This window comes from Eubalaena glacialis, chromosome 1, assembly GCF_028564815.1.
Source record: "Eubalaena glacialis isolate mEubGla1 chromosome 1, mEubGla1.1.hap2.+ XY, whole genome shotgun sequence".
Lineage (NCBI taxonomy): Eukaryota > Metazoa > Chordata > Mammalia > Artiodactyla > Balaenidae > Eubalaena > Eubalaena glacialis.
This window is the reverse complement of record NC_083716.1, coordinates 15,731,586-15,751,332: the sequence shown is the minus strand read 5'-3', so window position 1 is coordinate 15,751,332 and position 19,747 is coordinate 15,731,586. Positions and strand designations below refer to the sequence as shown.

General features: G+C 35.5%; 1 protein-coding gene across 1 annotated transcript in view; it reads left to right on the top strand.

Annotated features, from left to right (window-relative positions):
- Positions 1-19,296, top strand: part of TRUB1 (TruB pseudouridine synthase family member 1) — a 29,686-nt gene extending 10,390 nt beyond the window's left edge. Inside the window, exons 4-8 of the mRNA XM_061193056.1 lie at positions 5,332-5,413; positions 14,386-14,458; positions 15,801-15,940; positions 17,960-18,016; positions 18,820-19,296. Of these exons, the coding sequence (XP_061049039.1) occupies positions 5,332-5,413; positions 14,386-14,458; positions 15,801-15,940; positions 17,960-18,016; positions 18,820-19,079 (612 nt within the window). The 3' untranslated portion in view covers positions 19,080-19,296. The remainder of the gene's footprint in view (positions 1-5,331; positions 5,414-14,385; positions 14,459-15,800; positions 15,941-17,959; positions 18,017-18,819) is intronic.
- The last annotated feature ends 451 nt before the right edge of the window (positions 19,297-19,747 follow it).

Genomic DNA, 19,747 nt, shown 5'->3' with positions numbered 1-19,747 from the left:
CTCTCCGGGCCTCTCAATTTTTCCTTAGGAAAAATGGTTTTGATTCTCTCAAGGGTCTCTTCTAGCTTTAAAAGAGATAATAATATCTGTATTCTAATTAGCAACTAGGGGCTGGTTATGATGGCTGGGGCTAGGGGCCAGTGAAAATGCCTGTGGAAGGAAGATTAATATGCCACTAGTTAGGGAAGAATTTCAGCAATTTCCTGGACTAAACTTTTTATTTGTTTTAAAACCCTTGCTCCAAGCAGGATATAAATAGTTTGGATAAAGTGGTTTTGTCTAAATTGTTTCTTAAAAAAAAAAAAAAAAAAAAAAATGTGGTCAAAGACCGTTTAAAAAACTTCCATTTCATTGCAGACTGATTGATGACTTTTATAAAATACAATTAAAATGTTATGGCAATGTCAAATTGCTAAAGAAGTTTCTAAGCACCTTCATTTTCTGAACTTATCTCATGGTGGATACTGGCCCTTGGGCCATACTCTGAGTGCCAGGGGTCTAAGTAAGCTTTTCTTAAAATAAAAAGTCCTGGAGAGCCTGTTGCCTTTGATATCCCATTTTAGTTATTAACTGGCATAAAGACCTGTGTCTTTCAGTTGGGAAGGATCTTAATACCTTAGATAAATGGAAAAATTTCCATGCAGCTTGCTCTGCAGTCTTCAAAATATTGGTGTTGAAAAATCACAGAATATAAAAACTGTGTTAGAGTGGAGGAGTTTGACAGTTTTACAGTAAATTTGAACATTGTACTTAAATACTGACACATGGAGTTTAGAATCTGTTTCTGTTACAGGATTTGCCAGTTGCTTGATATATGTTTCTTAATTCTAAAATATAAACAATGATTTTATTTTCTTTTTTCACATTATTTGGTATTCTCCAAAATCTTTACAATGAAAAGTCACTTTTATAATAATAGCAACAAGATATATTTATATTAAGGAATGTGTTTGCTTTCTTTTTCCCCCCAAGATAAAATACGTGAAGTTCACTGGAATATTCATTATCCAGCCCTCCCCTCCAAAACCACAAGTACATGTAACACACTATATGTTGTTGAAAGGTTTTACTTGTAAATTCCAGGCATATTTCCAGAAATATGATGACTGGAAATATAAATACATCATTGGCTCTGGCTTAAGTTTATTTATCACAAACCATTTTGGTATTCAGCTAAGGAAAGCTGAATGTCATACAGTGAAATCACCTATCCTCAGATGACTGTAAAGTAAATAGAAAATCCCAGGTGCATCTTATTATAGAGACCTAGTTCTTGGGTGTTTCATGTTTCAAAAATAAGCGTTATTATCTTGTTAGCTATTTGTGTTTCTTATACTTTTAATTTTAGATTATGTGCTTGTTGAAAAAATTAAATCTTTTAAATTTTACCTTTAAGTATGTTGGACATTACACTTTTATCAAAAGTAGTTAAAAGCTGTTAATGAATTTTTTAAAAATTTATTTATTTTATTTATTTATTTTTGGCTGTGTTGGGTCTTCGTTGCTGTGCGCGGGCTTTCTCTAGTTGTGGCACGCGGGGGCTACTCTTCGTTGCGGTGCACGGGCTTCTCACTGCGGTGGCTTCTCTTGTTGCGGAGCACGGGCTCTGGGCGTGCGGGCTTCAGTAGTTACAGCACATGGGCTCAGTAGTTGTGGCTCACGAACTCTAGAGTGCAGGCTCAGTAGTTGTGGCGCACGGGCTGAGTTGCTCCGCATGTGGGATCTTCCCGGACCAGGGATCGAACCCGTGTCCCCTGCATTGGCTGGCGGATTCCCAACCACTGCGCCACCAGGGAAGCCCTGTTAATGAATTTTTAAAAATAGATTTTGTTTTTAGCACTGGCTGGAATCTTGGAGATCTTCTTATGCAGTGACTTTCAAAAATTTTTTGACGAAGACCCATAATAAGGATTTCATTTTACACCATGACTCTATATATCCATTCATGTATAAGAACCAAAAATTTTATCAAACAACCTTAACCCTATGTACAGTGTACTCTTGATATCTTTCTTTCATTTAAAAAATTGTCTGCAGCCTTCTAATGGGGCACAGACCTGCTGTTTGACCTAATGTTTACTTTTTCCACTTTTACAGATGAATTTTTATTTGCATCACAGTGCTACTAGAAAAATTAGACTTTTAGTATGTGTAGAGTGGGGTTACCTCAAGAGTAGAAATATTTAGTTCTAGGATGGCAGATATTCGCTGTTCATGTTATAGCCATATCATAATACACTGTTGCCTCACCATCCAATCCTAAGGAGAGACATTGCTGATTGAATGTGGCCTAACACTCTTTCCTGCTGAACCAAGAAATATCCTTAGAATCCTGTTCAATGTAATAAATACCAGTTCATACAACACTATCGATTAATGGGTGGAGTGCTGACTTTACCTAAAATATTTAGGCCATCCGATTAATTTGCCTCCATTTTGTGAAGACCACAGATTATTTAGACCACCCCACTCCTTTCATGCATTCCTTCCCAATCAGATTGGAGTAAGATTTAAGAAAAGAGCCCTTCCTTGTCTTCGTCATTAGCTTTCTCTCTTGTCGTATGGTAAGCCTTGCTCTGCCAATGATCAACTTTCTCTTGACTCATTTTTTTTCTCACTGCATTCTCTTTTGGCATTATGAGTATAATGTGTACATAAAGCATATCGGTTTTCTGTACAGTGCCTGTTATACAAAAGTTGCTCAATAAATTACTGTTATTACTATTCTCAAGTGTTTCACTATCCCCAAGTCTCTGTCTCCTGAGTTTCAGGCCTCTTGGGTCTCTCTGGCTACATGTTCCATAGACATTAATTTTAGTCAAGCAATTTCTATTGGAAATCTTGAATACAGTTAATTTCATTGCTTTTATTTCTATCTGTGATTTTTGGTGGCCTAGGCAAAAATACGACATTCATTAGAAAGAGAAAGCATGCCAGTTTTTTAAGGAAGAGACTTTACTCTGGGCATTATAGTCAGAAAGAAATTTCTTACAGTAAGGGATATTGAGTGACAGATAGTGGTTCTCAGAATAGTTTACAACAGGTGAAGAAGTGGATCTGCATGAAATATAACTTTGGTAAAAGAATTCTAAGGGGGTTAGGCTAATACATCCCTTTGACCTAACTTGATCTAATTGTGGAATATAGATTACCTAGAAGAAGGCAATAGATGCATAGTCCCTTTACTCTCTTCCCTAAATTATACTTTCTTTGAGCCAGTCATTCAGCAGAATCTGGATGGCAGATGTACTTTGAAGTAACAGACTTTGATGAGGTTTTGGAGTATTATCTTTATTAGCTTTCTATATTGCTAATTAAAAGTTGGTTACTTATATGTGCTTTTTTTTTTTTTAAACATCTTTATTGAAGTATAATTGCTTTACAATGGTGTGTTAGCTTCTGCTTTATAACAAAGTGAATCAGTTATACATATACATATGTTCCCATATCTCATCCCTCTTGCATCTCCCTCCCTCCCACCCTCCCTATCCCACCCCTCTAGGTGGTCACAAAGCACAGAGCTGATCTCCCTGTGCTATGTGGCTGCTTCCCACTAGCTATCTATTTCACATTTGGTAGTGTATATATGTCCATGACACTCTCTCACCCTGTCACATCTCACCCCTCCCCCTCCCCATATCCTCAAGTCCATTCTCTAGTAGGTCTGTGTCTTTGAAACCAGTGAGCGATGGAAGGGTTGATGTTCTATTAGGAAATCACTGATGCCATATAAAGACTCTTAACTAGCATTTTCCAGGTATATAAGGTATATATATATATGTATATATATATATATATGCAGAGATAAACCATAATAGTACCTGTAGGCAAAGCCAGCATTTCATCAGAAAGCAGCTTTGTATCCCCCTCCAACCCTTGAACAAGTGTTATCATTGGGATATACAAACTTTTCCCCCGGGATATGCTCAGAGAGCAGTAATTTCCCCCAGGTATACAGTAGCATTTTTAAGTTAACCAGTCAATGTCAACTCTGAAGTGTGACTTGAATAATGTTCCTCTGAAACTTAGCAACTCTCGGAGATTAGAGCATCTCTAATCTACTTTCTCCAGAGGTAGTCTAATTTGTACCTTTTCTTTACACTCTATTAATATTCATACATTTCATAAGTACTATATTGAAAATTTTGAAGGGCTTACATTTATGAACTGTATAGAGCTATTGCTTTTTAATGAAGATATTCAAAACCACATGTTTTCGGTGTGGTAGCATAATAAGCTTATCATTAATAAACATATTTCTGCGAAGTTCTCCAGCTTAAATTGCTCAGCGTAACTACAGATTCTTTTCAGTGGGAATTATATTCCTTGCATTTTTCTCACTACTTCATGTGAACCTCCAAATAAAATTTGAATTTGATCAAAAGAGAGGAATACAAAGAGTATGTAGTATAAGTGTGGCCTGAGATGGGAAGCAGAACAATCGTCAGTTAACTGAGTGATCTACTTCTTCACTTGTGAATAACGAGCAGTTCTGAGAAGTGACTTTTATCCTTTCGGAGAGCTTAAGAAGTAGCAATTTCTCTTTATTAAGAAACACATATGTACATTACTTATGCTATACTAGTTTTGCCTTATTTTCTACATATTTAGCTTTTGTTTAAATGCATAAACAAGTTACTAAGATGACTCTTGGTATTTCATGTAAGAAGTAATAAATTGATTAAAAATTAATTTTACTTTTAAGTATGGTAAAATCGTTGAATCTTGAGATGACTAGGTAGGGGATTATTGTACCATTCTCTCTACTCATAGGTATATTTGAAAATTTTCCTTCAAAATCAAAACTGCCCAGTAGAAAACTGGTTTAAAAAAATTTTTTTTACAGTAACAATATATTTATAAGCCATGATTATCAATAAAATCAGGCTTTTCCTTGTCATGTTGGCTGGTGTGGGAAGTTTGTGAATGTTCCTCAATCTATACAACACTTCCCACATATCAAAAACTAACAAAGCGGGGCTTCCCTGGTGCCGCAGTGGTTAAGAACCCACCTGCCAACGCAGGAGACACGGGTTCGACCCCTGGTCCGGGAAGATCCCACATGCCGCGGAGCCACTAAGCCCGTGCGCCACAACTACCGAGCCCGTGTGCCACAACTACTGAAGCCCGCCCTCCTAGAGCCCGTGCTCCCAACAAAAGAATCCACCACAATGAGAAGCCCACGCACTGCAACTAGAGAAAAAAGCACGTACGAAGACCCAATGCAGGCAAAAATAAATAGATAAATAAATAAATTTATAAAAAAACTAACAAAGCAATTACAGTCTATTGATTATGGCCTATTTCTCTCCCTTGTTTCTCTTCCTCTAGAGGTATATTGCCACTGGCGAACTGGGGAAAGCTACTGACACGCTAGATTCTACAGGGAAAGTAACAGAAGAAAAACCTTACGGTATGAAGTTCATCTTAAGTAGTCCTTGTTTTTAATATTTAGAGAAAGTTTCTCTGAATTCAGAATTTAAAATAAATCTCATATTCCCAGTGATTTTAATTGTCAGTACATTTCTTTGGGTTAAGAAGGTTGCAAATGGTTTATCACATATTTGCTTACTTGGTATGTCTGTTAATAAAGATTTATAATAATTGCCTCTTTTCCTATAATCAGTTTTTCTTTAATGTGCAGAATTCTTCCAAATAACTCCCTTGCCAAAAACCATTTATAGCTAGGATTTAGGACATTTTTCCTAGTGAATGTGAAACAAAGCAGAGAAACTCTCTTGCTAGATTTTACCTGCATCTTGCCATTGTTGTTGTTTTGGTCTTGTTTTTTTATAATTATCTCTTAGCTGTTGAAATAAATGTACTAGGTTTAGTACTTTAAAATTGATCATATTCCTGTGCTTTTGGAGTATGTAAAAAGATAAGAAAAGGAAAGCTGTTTCTCTAGCAATAAAGCAGAACTCATTGGGGCCCACCTTAATTTTTCTACCATTCCTTCTTGCACTACTTTAAGAAAGGATAGATAAATGAAATGGTTTCCTAGCAATTCTCATAGTGCTTATGCTATTATAATGCAGCAGTTGTGGTTTTTGTACAGTCAGTTCACCTACATTATTGTGTCATCAGTTGTGAATTATTTGTAAGCTTCCTGGGTTTCTTTTCTGCCTGGGCTTAATGTTATCTTTTTTTAATGTACCTATAGGCAGTCTAGCATCTGCTTCCCTATGTTTTTGTGTTGAGTGGTCTTAATATATATTACATATTACCCTAGTAGTTAGACCAACCTTCTTCTTGTTCATAATAGCTTCACTTGTCCTGTTAACCTTTATATGTGGCTTAGTATCTTGCATGATTAATCAAGCACCAAACTGAAAAGAAAAATCACAGATTTATTTTGAGTCTTTTAAAAAATAGATGTTGAATTAGCCTTGAAATGATTATTATTATGGAATAATAGCAGATGCTCACTTAATGGAAACCCAACTGTAATCTTCAGCCAGAATGCTTTTAAGATTAAAGCGGCCTAGGAGGATGTCAGCGATTTCCAGAGTATCCTACAGTATACGTCAGTACACGTATAATTAGAAGAATGGTGAGGAAGTAAAGTTGGTGAGACTTGGTTGGATGGGGTAATGACAGAGAGGAGGTTGTTAACCACGACCTAGGTTTCTGGGTTGTAAAACTGGTTACATGATGGTGCAGTTGGTTGAGTAGGTGATGTTAGAAGAGGACCAGGGTGATGGAACTACTTAGACATACTCTTCCTTCCTGCCCTTAAGCATTTTGGAATTTTTAAAAACTCCACTTTGTATTGTATCATTTATAACCTTATTTACTTACCTTAAAGAAAGTGTATTAGTTTGTTAAAATCGTCTCATTATAATCTTGAAAAGCAACTTTCTTTAGGCCCTGAAAAGGAGAGCTCTCTATAGTTTATTGAATAGTATTTGTAGTCCCAGAAAATGAGAGCTCAGAGAATTTTGCTGATTGACATGATTTTTCTGTATGATTTCTGTAAATCAGTAAATGTTTGTCATCTGTTTAAGCTGTACAGCAGGGTACCAGGGGGAAGATAAATATAAGACCTACCCTGTTTCCTTAAGGAACTTCTGTCATATAGAGAACTAGGACCTATGTTCTCAACCCTCTGTGAACTAATACTAAGACCTCTAACCTATATTTTCTAATGGCTTCTTTATTATCCTGAAATAAAAGTCAGAGGTATTCTCCGCTACCTACACGTTAAAAAAAAAATCAAGGTAATACAGTAAATGGACTATAAAGAAGAAATAAAGGTAATTTATAGTAAAATAGACACATCATTATGTAAATACACAGATATTACTACATGGAAAGTCTTCATGAAGTAGTCATATGTATATTATATATAACAGATACTTATACATAAATCACTGTGAATGCCGCAAGTCAAATGCGGACTGACAGGGATGTTGTACTGATGACTCAGTACTGGAAAGTTCAGTATATGTAAGACTGTACAAAAAATTCTGCGTTTAAATGGGAAATGGAGTTATGTTCTAGCCTAAGGTAATTATAAACAGACTTTCACCCACATGAACATCTGGCAGACCTCCAGAAGTCATGCAAGGGCATAGGACAGTGCTTCACTGTGCTGTACCACTGCACATTGCAGGAAATCTAGCATCCCTGGTCCTCGCCTATTAAGTGCTGCTGATGTCGCCACCCTACCCAATCATTATAACAATCGAAAATACGGTTCTTAATTAACCTGTTGAGAACAACTGACATCTGGATAAAGTAAGGCAGTATGCAGTAAATGGCAAGTGAATAATCTTAGGTCATTTTATCCCATCTAGACAAATACTATTTTTAGCCATAGAAAGTGAGTCTGTAGCCCAGTAGATGCAACGTTCAAACCATATTAATAGGGCCCTTTCTTTTATTCTCTATCCTGACACCTTCTGTTATTTCTAAATAGTGTTTTTCACCATTTATTAAGTATGTATTTACATGTTAATTCCTAAACTGGGGCTGAGACCATGTCTCTTTTGGTTCTTGGTGTTTAGAACAATGTGTGGCATATAGAATAAACCATTTAGTGTGTGAATAAACAAGGCTGGTGATAGAGGCGTTTGCAAAGATGACTGCAGGGAAGTCACAGGAAAAGCAAAGCATCTTCCTACCTTCTGCTGCTCTTTTCTCATCCACACCGAGGTATTAAGTCTCAGGTACAGTTGCTGGTGTCTCTGAGGACATGTGGCTTCAATGTGCTCATCTGTTCTTCAGGGAGCTCAGGACACTAAGGTTGTGGCTTCCCAGGCTGTCTTGGACGTGGGCCCAGCTTCTGGAAAGCCCTAACTGCTCCTGTGATGGGAATAATTTTTTCTATACCTCCTGTGGCTTTTCTTTTGGGAGGCAAGAAATGTAAAATGAAAGTGGTATCTCTTGCTAATCCTCCGTTCTAAGCACGACCACCTCTTAGTCCCAAAATAGAAAGTGGCCAAGTTTTCTGGAATGGCTGCAGCTAATGTTGTATCTAATGGGAGTGGCTCTTCTTGGATTGTGGTTCGGCTGCCCACGTTTCCTAGAGGAAGCTGAAAAGTTAAATTGGGTCTCAAATTGTCATTTAAACAAATACGGCACACACTATAGTAGGGCTAGTGAGTAACTGGGTATCAGTCATCCCATGGTGCCTTTTGTTCGTATTTAAACTTTTTTTATTATAAAGTATTTTTACAAATAAAGGAAAGTGAAGAAAATATAAATTTACAGCTTAACGAACTATCACAAAGCAAATATCCATGCAGCTACCAATCTAGTCAAGAAATAGAAAATTCCTAGAAACCCCCCTCATGCCCCATCCTGGTCACTATAACATCTCTCTTTTCCAAAGATAACTATTATTCTAACATCCAACACTATGCTGATAATTCTAGAACTATAGTATAGTTTTGCCCGTTTTGGACTTTCTTATTGCTGTGTAGTATGCCACTATGTGAAAAAAAATGTAGAGAGATGTGTGTGTATATGTATACATACACACACACTCTTCTGTCGTTAGATATTTGTGTTGACTCCAGTTTGGGGCTTTATGAATGAAGCTGCTCTGTGTATTTTATACCTGTCTTTTGGTAGACATGTGCAATAATTTCTCTTGAATATATACCCAAGTGGAATTGCTGGGTCGTAGGGTAAGTGAATATTTTACTGTACTAGAAACTGTCAGACAGTTTAAAGTGGTTGTATAACTTTGCATTTCTACCAGCAACGTGTAAGAGTTCCACCTGCTCCACATCCTTGGCAACACGTGGCAATTAGTAATGTTTTTAATTTTGGCCATTCTGGTAAGTGTGTCGTGGTATTTTATCGTGGTTTTGATTTCATTCCTAATGAGATTCAGCACTTTATCATATGTTTTTTGGCTACCAAGCCATCTTTGTGTATTGTCCAGGTCTCTTGCCCATTGCTTTGTTTTGTTTGTTCTTTCCCTATTGAGTCACCTTTTTTTTCTTTTTAAAGATTGATTTGTACGAGTTTTTCATATGCTCTGGATATGTGCTCTTCTTTTTGGTTGTACGTGTTTACAGATATTGTCTCCTTCTCTGTGGCTTGTCTTTTACCTCTCTTTGTTGTGTCTTTTGGAAAACAGAAGTTCTTGTTTTTAGTCTAATTTATCAAGTCTTTTCCTTCATGGTTAATTTTTTAGTGTCGTTTAAGAAAACTTTTCCTACCCCAAAAGCATTAAGATATTTTTCTATATTCTAGCAGGTTTATTGCTTTGCCTTTCACATTACATCTACAATGCACCATTTTTTTCTATATGGATATCCAGTTGGCCCAGCACTTTTCCCCACTGCCTTGTTTCCTGGATTACAAATCAAGCATCTTATAAGCATGGGTTTGTTTGGAATCCATTTTGTTGCATTGGTCTGTTGGTCCTTGTGCTAATACCAAACTATCTTAATTGCTATAGTTTTAGAATAAGTCTTGTTATCTGAAAGAGCAAGTTTTCCTACCTTTTCTATTTATTTATTTATTTATTTTTGGCTGCGTTGGGTCTTCGTTGGGGCTCGCGGGCTTTCTCTAGTTGCGGCGAGCGGGCTCCTCATTGCGGTGGCTTCTCTTGTTACGGAGCACGGGCTCTAGGTGCTTGGGCTTCAGTAATTGTGGGACACGGGCTCAGTAGCTGTGGCTCGCGGGCTCTAGAGCGCAGGCTCAGTAGTTGTGGCGTATGGGCTTAGTTGCTCTGCAGCATGTGGTATCTTCCCGGACCAGGGCTCTAACCCGTGTCCCCTGCATTGGCAGGCGGATTCTTAACCACTGCACCACCAGGGAAGCCCCTACCTTACTTTTATAGATTTTCTTTTATAGGTTTTTTTTATAGCGTTCTTATCAAAGTAAGGAAATTGTTTTCTCTTCCGAATTTGCCATTTGTTTGTTTTTTTAATCATGAGCAGCCATTGAATTTTATCAAATGTTTTTTGTATCTGTTGATTTTCCTCCTTAGTCAAATATTAAACTAACTTTACATTTCCAGAATAATCCCAACCTGATCATAATATGCTATCCTTTACATAAATTGTTGGATTTAGTTTGCTAATATTTAGTTTAGAATTTTTGCATTTTTGTCTATGAGTGAGATTACCCTGTATTTTTCCTTTATCTTAATGTCCTTGACTGGTTTTGATATCAAGGTTATACCAACCTCATAAAACGGGATGGGGAGTATTCTCTCTCTCTTTTTTTTATTCTCTGGAAGAATTTATGTGAGATTGGCATTATTTCTCTTTCTACTGTTTGGTAGAATTTACTGGTAGACATCTGATTCTGGAGTTTTCTTTATTAGGAAGCCTTTTAATCATGGATTAGATTCCTTTACTAGCTATCAAACTTAATATTTTTTATTTCTTGTGTCACTCTAGATAATTTTTCCCCTAGGAATTTGTCCATTGCATCTCAAATTTCCAAGTTATTGGTATAAAGTTGTTCATAGTATTCCTTTAAGATTTTTCTTTTTATTTTGAAATAATATCAAACTTAGAGAAAAGTTGCAAAAATAAAGCCATATTTTTATAGATTTCAATGTACAGATCTTTCACTTCTTTTGTATATGAAATCTCTAAGTACTTCGTTTTTTTAACGCTATTATAAATTGGATTTTTTAAATATCAATTTCTGATAGTTCATTGCTAGATATACATAGATGGAGATGACTTTTGTGTATTAATCTTATGCCTTTCAGCCTTGCTAAACTCACTTATTAATTCTAGTCGCTTTTGTATAGATTCCTTGTTAGGATGGGTCTAAAGTAGACTTTTTTTTCAGGTCTGCATTAGCCCTACTCCAAAGGCATGGCTTTTCTTGGGTGTCTATTGAGTGCTGGGGTATTCAGCAAAGTTTCTTCATTCTGAGGAGTTGGAATTTGGACATCTTTCAGCCTTGTAAGAGGTTTGGTAGTAGCTCTTTTTTTAACTTTGTGAAGACTCACTATATATATGCACAGCTTGGAATTTAGCCAGTTTCAAGTGGACCCCTATAGACATCACTTTCTCTGTGTAATGCTCTCAAATTCCAGCTGCTGCCGCTTCCCCAAATTCTGATCTTTGCTCAGTGCTTTGTTATTCCTCTCCCTGCAGTACAGTTCAGAAAGCACCCCCAAGCAAAAGCAAGTGATTGTGGGCCTTACCTTGTTTTTTTTCCCTTCTCTCAGGGATGATAGTCCTTGCTATGTGTTGTCTAATGTTTGAAAACAGTTGTTGTATTTTTTCCAGTTTAACAGCTGCTTTTGGTGACAAGCCTTGTCCAGTAACCATTTAACTCTATCCTGGTTGAATTTTTTTTTTTTTAAACTCTTTATTGAATTTGTTTACAGTATTGCTTCTGTTGTTTATGTTCTGGTTTTTTGGTCATGAGGCATGTGGGATCTCAGTTCCTCGACCAGGGATCGAACCCACACCCCCTGCATTGGGAGGCAAAGTCTCAACCACTGGACTGCCAGGGGAGTCTCTGAATATTGTTTTAAAATCCATCATCCTGCTTTTAACTCCATAGTTCAGTTAAGTACCAACTTTCATGTTGGAAGTTCACTGGAAGAGCCAATAAATTTTAAGCAAATAATAACATGTAACATGGTCTTGTATATATTAATTTTATGGGAGTGACTTTTTAAAAAATTAATTTCAAATGAATACTATCACATTGATGATTTATTAATTTGCTAAACAAAGAATAATTACTCAAGTTCTATGGTACTTCTATCGTACCTATCATCTTCTACCAAAGGTCCTTCTTTTGGCCAGTTATTGGATATACTTGCTTTAGAGATTTTATTCTTGATTTCTTTTTAAATCCTTTGGAGGTAGAGTCTTTATTCTTATAGGGACAATTATTATTTGGATCAGACTAGTATCATGTTTCAGATATAGCCAGCATGCTTCACTACATATTAAAAATATCTAAAATATTATATTTGCTTTTATTGTAAAATAACTTGCTGCATAAGCTTTCTGTCTGGTGATTCGAACATCAAATGAATGATTCCTTGGTGACTTTTAAATGCTCTTTTAACCTTGAGATTCTATTACTCATCAGCAAATTAAATTCAACAAGAATGTCTTTAGTACCATCTTAATTGTGTGCATTATGTAAGAAGAAAAGCTATCTTTGCCTTTAAGGAGATAAGAATTCCATTGGTGAGGTAATACCTACATATATATAGTAGGTAACAGTTAAAAATTGTGAATGATTAATTTCAGAATGAACAGCAAAACCATAAATGCCTAGGATGCATGGCAGAAGTAGAATGAGAAAGAGTACATCTTGTCACCTTGTGTGAGGGAATATCAGTAAAAGAGAGCCACTGAAGCAGGACAAAGGAGCACGCATTGGCAGGAATGTCAGTAAAGAGACCAATTTGGTGGAAGTAGAAAGCTGTTTGGTCTTATTTTTAAAATGTGTGGCAGACTAGATTATGAACTATAGCAATTTTATCAACAGTGGCATTTCTTTCAGCAATTGCCAGCATGGTGGTAATGTTGGCTGTCTAGATTTGGAAGTTTTGCATAACTAAGGTGCCACCAGTAATTATGTTTTAATGTTTCAGTAGAGTAAAAAATTTTCATGGAAAAATCCATTCATATCATGAGATACATCTGTTTGAAAAGCAGTTTGAACAGAATAGGCTTTTCAGATCTGCCTTTTTGGAGCTAGGTGTTAGAGAAATTCTTTTGAGTTCTGTAGCTCTCCTCTGAGTCTAGTAGATTCTGGTCTTTTGTTCATGTTTAGCTTGTAAGGATCAAGGTCACACTGAGGTTAAGACTCTCTTGCTGCATTGATATTGAAATCTGGACATGTTCCATGCTGTCTTTTAATTTTTATTCTGGTGTTCGAACAGTAATTCAAAGCACATTAGTTAGTTTTTGTTTAATATTGTTCAAATAAAATCAAATGTAACATGTATACACCAGAATAAAAAGTTTAAATAAATTTCCTGCAAAGTGAAAAAGAAGACTGTAATTTCTTTCCATTGCTATAACCTAAACAAGTTATAGAATATTTCTGTAACTTAGTTTATTACTGAATATGAAACATGGATAGTCATCTATCTATATGTGAAAATCCCAAATATTGAATTTCAGTGTGTTATAGTTTTCAGTTGTTAAAATTATAGAACAGTACTTTAATATTGCATCATTTTGTTTGAAAGAGTATCAAATAAAAGCTGAAAAGCTTTATCCGACTAAGACAGATAAAATCTTTGCTATGTATATTCTCTTTTTGCACTGGCTTATTTTTGAGGCAAAAGTCAGACTCCTGACTGCAATTCCAAGAGCAGTGAAGGGAGGGAAGGAGACATAAATACAACTTTACTTGGGGACAAAGTTAATGTGAGTGTGGAAAATGTATACCATATACCATACGACAGTTTTGAAATCTATCAGGTAAAATTTTAAATGTGGTTAGTACTTGATAATCTTCAGTAACTTATTCAGTTATTTAAAATATTTGATGCCTGGAAAACCTTAGAAATGAACTTTACGGGTATTTTTCTACTTACTTTCTGATCACCGCATTTTTGTTTTTGGTCACTGCAGGACCATCCTGTAGCTTTATGCAACATTTTTCTCAGGTCTTCTGAAGGCCATAGTAAGTATGTAGTAAATGCATATGAGATGATTGGATCATTTTTAATGGAGAAAAAAATGAAGCAAAGGAAATTAAATTTAGTCTTAATATTGGACAATATAAGACTTTCCCCCTTTTATCTCATTAGCATGTATTTTATCCATCTCAACAAGGTAGAATTTGACCTGTAAAACGTACATTGTAATAAATGCTTTGTTGAAAATTTTTTTTTAATTTTCAGAGTTGTCAGTGCTGTAAAAATAGCACATGTACTTCTGTGGTTGTTTTAGTGTCACTTTTTTGGTTCATTTTTGGCAGATAAAATAACACAGGAAGATATTGAAGGCATTCTACAGAAATTTACTGGGAATATAATGCAAGTACCTCCCCTGTAAGTTCAATTAATGAACTTGAATAAATGTTTAATTTTATTTTCCAGTGGCTAACATCACTTTAATGGAAAAAAAAAGAAGAGGGGCTTCCTTTTACTATATAGTGAGGCAGGTTTTAAATCTGACAAATGATCAAGTAAGGTGAACCTGATTCAGACAGGATGCAGAGCTTCTGACACTCTCTAAGAGGTAGTGGGATGTAGTCTCCTCTGTCTCTGGATATTGCCACAGCCTGACATCTGTGCTCTTCCAGGATTTATTGGTTCTTCTGATTCCATCTGTAGACATCAGGGCAGTTCTGGAGAGCAGAGATGTCACTTTTCGCAGAATTGCTGTGAAGGGACCAGTCCAGTCTGGTACAGGCATCAGAGCTGTGATTCAGCGTCCAATTGGCACTTCCTGTCAGATGTTGGGACCATGCCTTTTGGGCCCAGAATCTTATACTTCACAATTCTCTGCAATAAATGAAACAGATGAGAATTATAACTTATTAAAAGTATAATGATATTGACTTACCATTTAGCTATATTTTTGTGCATGTTACCATTTCAAGCAAATTGCTTCTTCTTTTTTTTTTTTTTAATGGCTTATAGGATGTGTCAGGATATGTTACTAACAGTTCTTTTAGAATTCAGAATATATTTTGTGTTTTTAAAAAATCTTAAGTTTTTTCAAGAACACTGAAATATCTATGGAGAAATGTTTCTTCATAATTTTGCCTCAAATGTGAAGACTTAAAAATTGTAGCAGGATCTGAATAAACATTATTTTGGATCATTATTGTTAAGATGTAGTAAACATTTATATTTATAAGAATCGTTTTAGAATTTTCTTCTCTGTGATTGTTCCCAGGATTTTGTGGTCTAGTAAAATTTAATCACACAAAGATAAGATCTGTTGTTTGCTTATTTGCTCTTTGGAAACATTTTGGTAACTTATATGTGAAAATGAATATTATTATAATGGAAATATATTGTTTCAAGGAAATATAGCTGAGATCATTGTGACTGGAGACCCTTAACCCAGAATGAGGACTAGTGAAGACATGAATAGACCACCTCCAGGAAGATGGTTAAAGAGAAATATTGACAACATTACTCACTGAGTGCCAGAATGAGCTGCATTAGCCTCAAAGATATTTAGGAACTCTATCTGTGACACCATTGTGAAGTAGATTAGAAGAAAAAATTAGTTCATTCTTAGAAGGATTTTCAGTTTAAAGGGCTGCTAATCATCCTTTCTTTCCATGCTGTAATCTGGAATTATTCTCTCTTTCTTTCTCAATCTCTCTCTATTCTTCCTCCCTCCTTCTCTTCCTGTCTCCCTCTTGTACCTTGCAAGCTATTCTGCATTAAAGAAAGATGGACAGAGACTTTCAACTTTGATGAAGAGGGGTGAAGTAGTAGAAGCAAAACCTGCCAGGCCAGTTACCGTGTACAGTCTTTCCCTTCAAAAATTCCAGCCACCATTTTTCACATTAGGTAAGATGGAGAAATTTGAAAACATTTGTATTTACATGTGCCTTTATTTTATATTTGGCTACTTTTGTGTAATTTTAATGGATCCCTAGGATATTGGAGATTTTTAAAAATTTGAATTTAAAGAAGGTTAGAATTTGTTAATACCTTTTTGACAACACAAATAATGAAAATACCTATAGCTATATGGAGGTTCAGAAATGTCCTAAATAGTCTGAGTTTTTCATATATTATATTATCTTACTATAAAGTTGGAAGTAACATACTTTGGATCTCTATGGGGAAGAATAGGTAAGGAGTACATATTTTCAAAATTTTGTATTTTGTATTTTATTATCTTATGGATACTTGTTCCCCATTTTGGCTAGTACCTGATAGTTTACACTCAGTTTTTTATTGACGTTAATTTGTCCTTTTAAAACGATGCATTTTCAGTTTTTGGACAAATTGTAAGAGTGGAGTGACCCCCCCCCCTTCTTTGTCACCAATAAATTACTGCTAAAGGTCATGAAAATATAGGAGTAATGGGTAAGGCAGAAGTGTATTCCTAGACATGTGGTAAATTTTAACTCAAGTTATCAATTTGAATTTATCTATAATCCATATTTGAAATAAATTTAAAACCCCAAAATTTTTTTCTATTGTTTGGAAAGTTTATGATCTCCTAGCTAAAGCCCTGAACGTATAAGAGCTCTGGAGACTCAAAAGCTGTAGTTCTTATTAATCCTCAGGCTCCCTGAAATTGATCCTGCTCCTAATTTCATGGTGTACACTGAATGGGATTCCTTTTAGACATAATTTCCCAAAACCTTTTTTCCTAAACTTCATTGCTTTTTTTCCCATTGACATTATTATTTAGTGTGTATTAAGTTCCTGTAGATGGTGGGTTTTGTACAATTTTCTTAAAAAGTCACTCCTTAAGTTTCCTGATTCTAAAATATTAGACAAACAATGAAACAAACATACTAAAAAATGTTTCACTCCATTCCATGAAAATGCGGCCGCTGTGTTGGCACAAATAGATATTATCTATGAAAGTAAAAAAACCTCAAATTTTTCCGATTGCATTTGTTCACTGGAATTTGTAGTAGGCCAAATTTGACTCTTTTCACCAAAGTCAAATATAGTGCAAGAATGTAGATCACCTACATTTGTGTAGTGCTCATTTTTTTTATCTCAGCAGTGGCTCCCAACCTTGAGCTGATGGGGAAAAAAAGAAATTAAAATCCCCAGGTGGGGAGTTTTGATTAATTCCCTCAAATAGCTTTATTTGTATGCTAAGCTAGAAACAGAAAGTAGTCCTTTTGTGTGAAAATACAGTTTTCAGGATGTCTTGTGGATGAATAAAAATAATCCAGAGCCCTGCTCTTAACCAATAAACTTGTATTATACTGCGTTAAGAAGATGTTTAGTTATGCATTCAATTCTGGTACATTGTGTAATTTTAAGTTATTTCATGATTTTTTCAGGAATATTTCCAAGAGAACATTTAAATATGCTGAGTTCTCCGTGTAGTATATTACCCCAAACATAATTCCTGTCAGTGAAAAGGGTTTTTTTGTTTGTTGTATTTTTTGAGTGTACAAATCTGAAAATATTTTTAAAATCTACAGCTCATGATAGCAAGGCTGAGATGTCTAACCATTTAAAGCCTATTAAATGAAAAAGATGTACAAATCTGAAAATAGTTTTTTAAATCTGCAGCTCATAATAGCAAAGCTGAGATTTCTAACTATTTAAAACCTATTAAATGAACAAGGCTGAAGTATTAAAGAGGCATGACTTGCCATGTAATTTAAAATGTGTTCAAGAGTTTCTGCTGTTTGCTTTCTCCACACTCTGACTTTTCAGTCTCACAAACACATATGCTACTGGATGAATAATTTATATTTTAGCGCATAAATGTTTTATCACTCGATTGTTTGCATAGTGCATTTTTACATTTGTCTAGGGGCATCATTTCTATGTAAAGTGGATTTCATAGGCGGTTAGCAATTTACCATGTCACTGTTAACATTCCAGATGTTGAATGTGGAGGAGGTTTTTATATCAGAAGCTTGGTCAGTGACATTGGCAAAGGTAAGCATAAAGATGAATTATGAATTATCATTTAGAGAGTAGTATTCCTTTTTGATGGGAAGAAGGAATTTTCCGTTTTCCATGTCTCTGAGTACTGGTCTTAGGAACTGGATTCTTGCTGCCCTTCCGCCTTCGAAGCGTTATAGGTTTATGGAAGACAATTATCAGCATAAGCAGCTGCAGTGAAATGCTTGTAATGGGAGAGAGGAGAAAAAGAGGAATAGAAAATGGAGATGTGAATAATGAATCTAAGGACCAACATTTTTTTCAAGTATAAAATATTTTAACTCAAAGTAAGGATAAGAAGAAAAGATTAACCCTTCTAAAAGTTATTTTTATCGCTCCAAGTCAAATTTTTTTTAAAAACTGGAAGCCATAGTCTTACAAACAGCCAGGAAGTTGCAGTTCTGGCCCTGCCATTTTCTGGCAGTTGTGACACTGGACAGGTCACATTACCTCATCCGCCAAGTGAGACTAATAGTTACCTCATGGGGTTGTTTCATGGGTTAAATAAGAAAAGTGTGTGCAACTTCCTTGTAGACTTTAAAGCAGTTTATTAGGTGAGTTATTAAATGTTATTTTGCTCCTTAATCATTTCTTAATCTCAAAGCTCTTGGTTATTATATTGGATAATTACAATTTTACATTTGAGGTGGTTTTGAGAGGTTTGAATCGAGTTCTGTCATTTGAAAAATTAAAGACTATGAAATACTGCATTACTGAATCATTTATGTTGATTCAGTATTTGAATGAAATACTGAATCGTGTATCTTGTGGTTTCTTTTCACCTCTTGTTGCCATAGAACTGTCTTCCTGTGCCAATGTGCTGGAGCTGACCCGAACCAAACAGGGACCCTTTACACTGGAGGAGCATGCCCTTCCCGAAGACAGATGGACAATTGATGACATTGCACAGTCTCTCGAGCAGTGCTCATCCCTTCTCCCAGCAGAGATGGCACTTAAAAAGTCAAAACCTGAGGAGTCTAGTGAGCAAGTTTTGAGCTGTGAGTACATAACTCTAAGTGAGATAAAGGGAGAAGATGATGTAATTAAGACATTTTAAGTTTGGCTTGGGATTGTCTTCATTTCCTGGTTGACATTTGAATCCTGTGTGCAGAATGACAAGCTGTGTGCCAAGACAAACGATTCTTTTTTTTTTTTTTTTTTTTTTGCATGAAGAAAAATGTCCATCATTTATGGTTTCTACGGTGCACAATTTATCTGCTGTACATTATAAATAGCCTTGCAGTTGTTCAGTTCTTGCTGTACTATAGAATGTTCTTCTAGGATGTTATGTTGTTGTTAGATTGGATTCAGGAAAATCAACTTTCTGATTTTGATCTCTCATCAAAGTCTTTTCCTGTGAAAAAGTTGACCACATTTTCTAATCAGAGGGAAAAAAAATGAGCTAAATGTTTCTTTGGTGTGACAAAGTGAAGGTATATTAGTTTCTTTGACTTTATTTTGGCTTCCTCGTGACTCTGGTTATTGAAATTCCTTAACTTTGTTGGAAAAAGCCATTATTTAACTCATGTTTTGGAGAATTTATGATTATTAAGAACATTTCTTTGATAAGGCTGCACTTATCTTGGTAATAGCTGTGTTTGTTTAGATCTTAGAAGCTAATAAACTTCTATCGTAAATATTTGTAGATGAACCAAATTATTGCTGCTACCACTAATGGAATGTAAATAGAAGACTAAATGTTTAATTAAATTCACCTCTACTCTC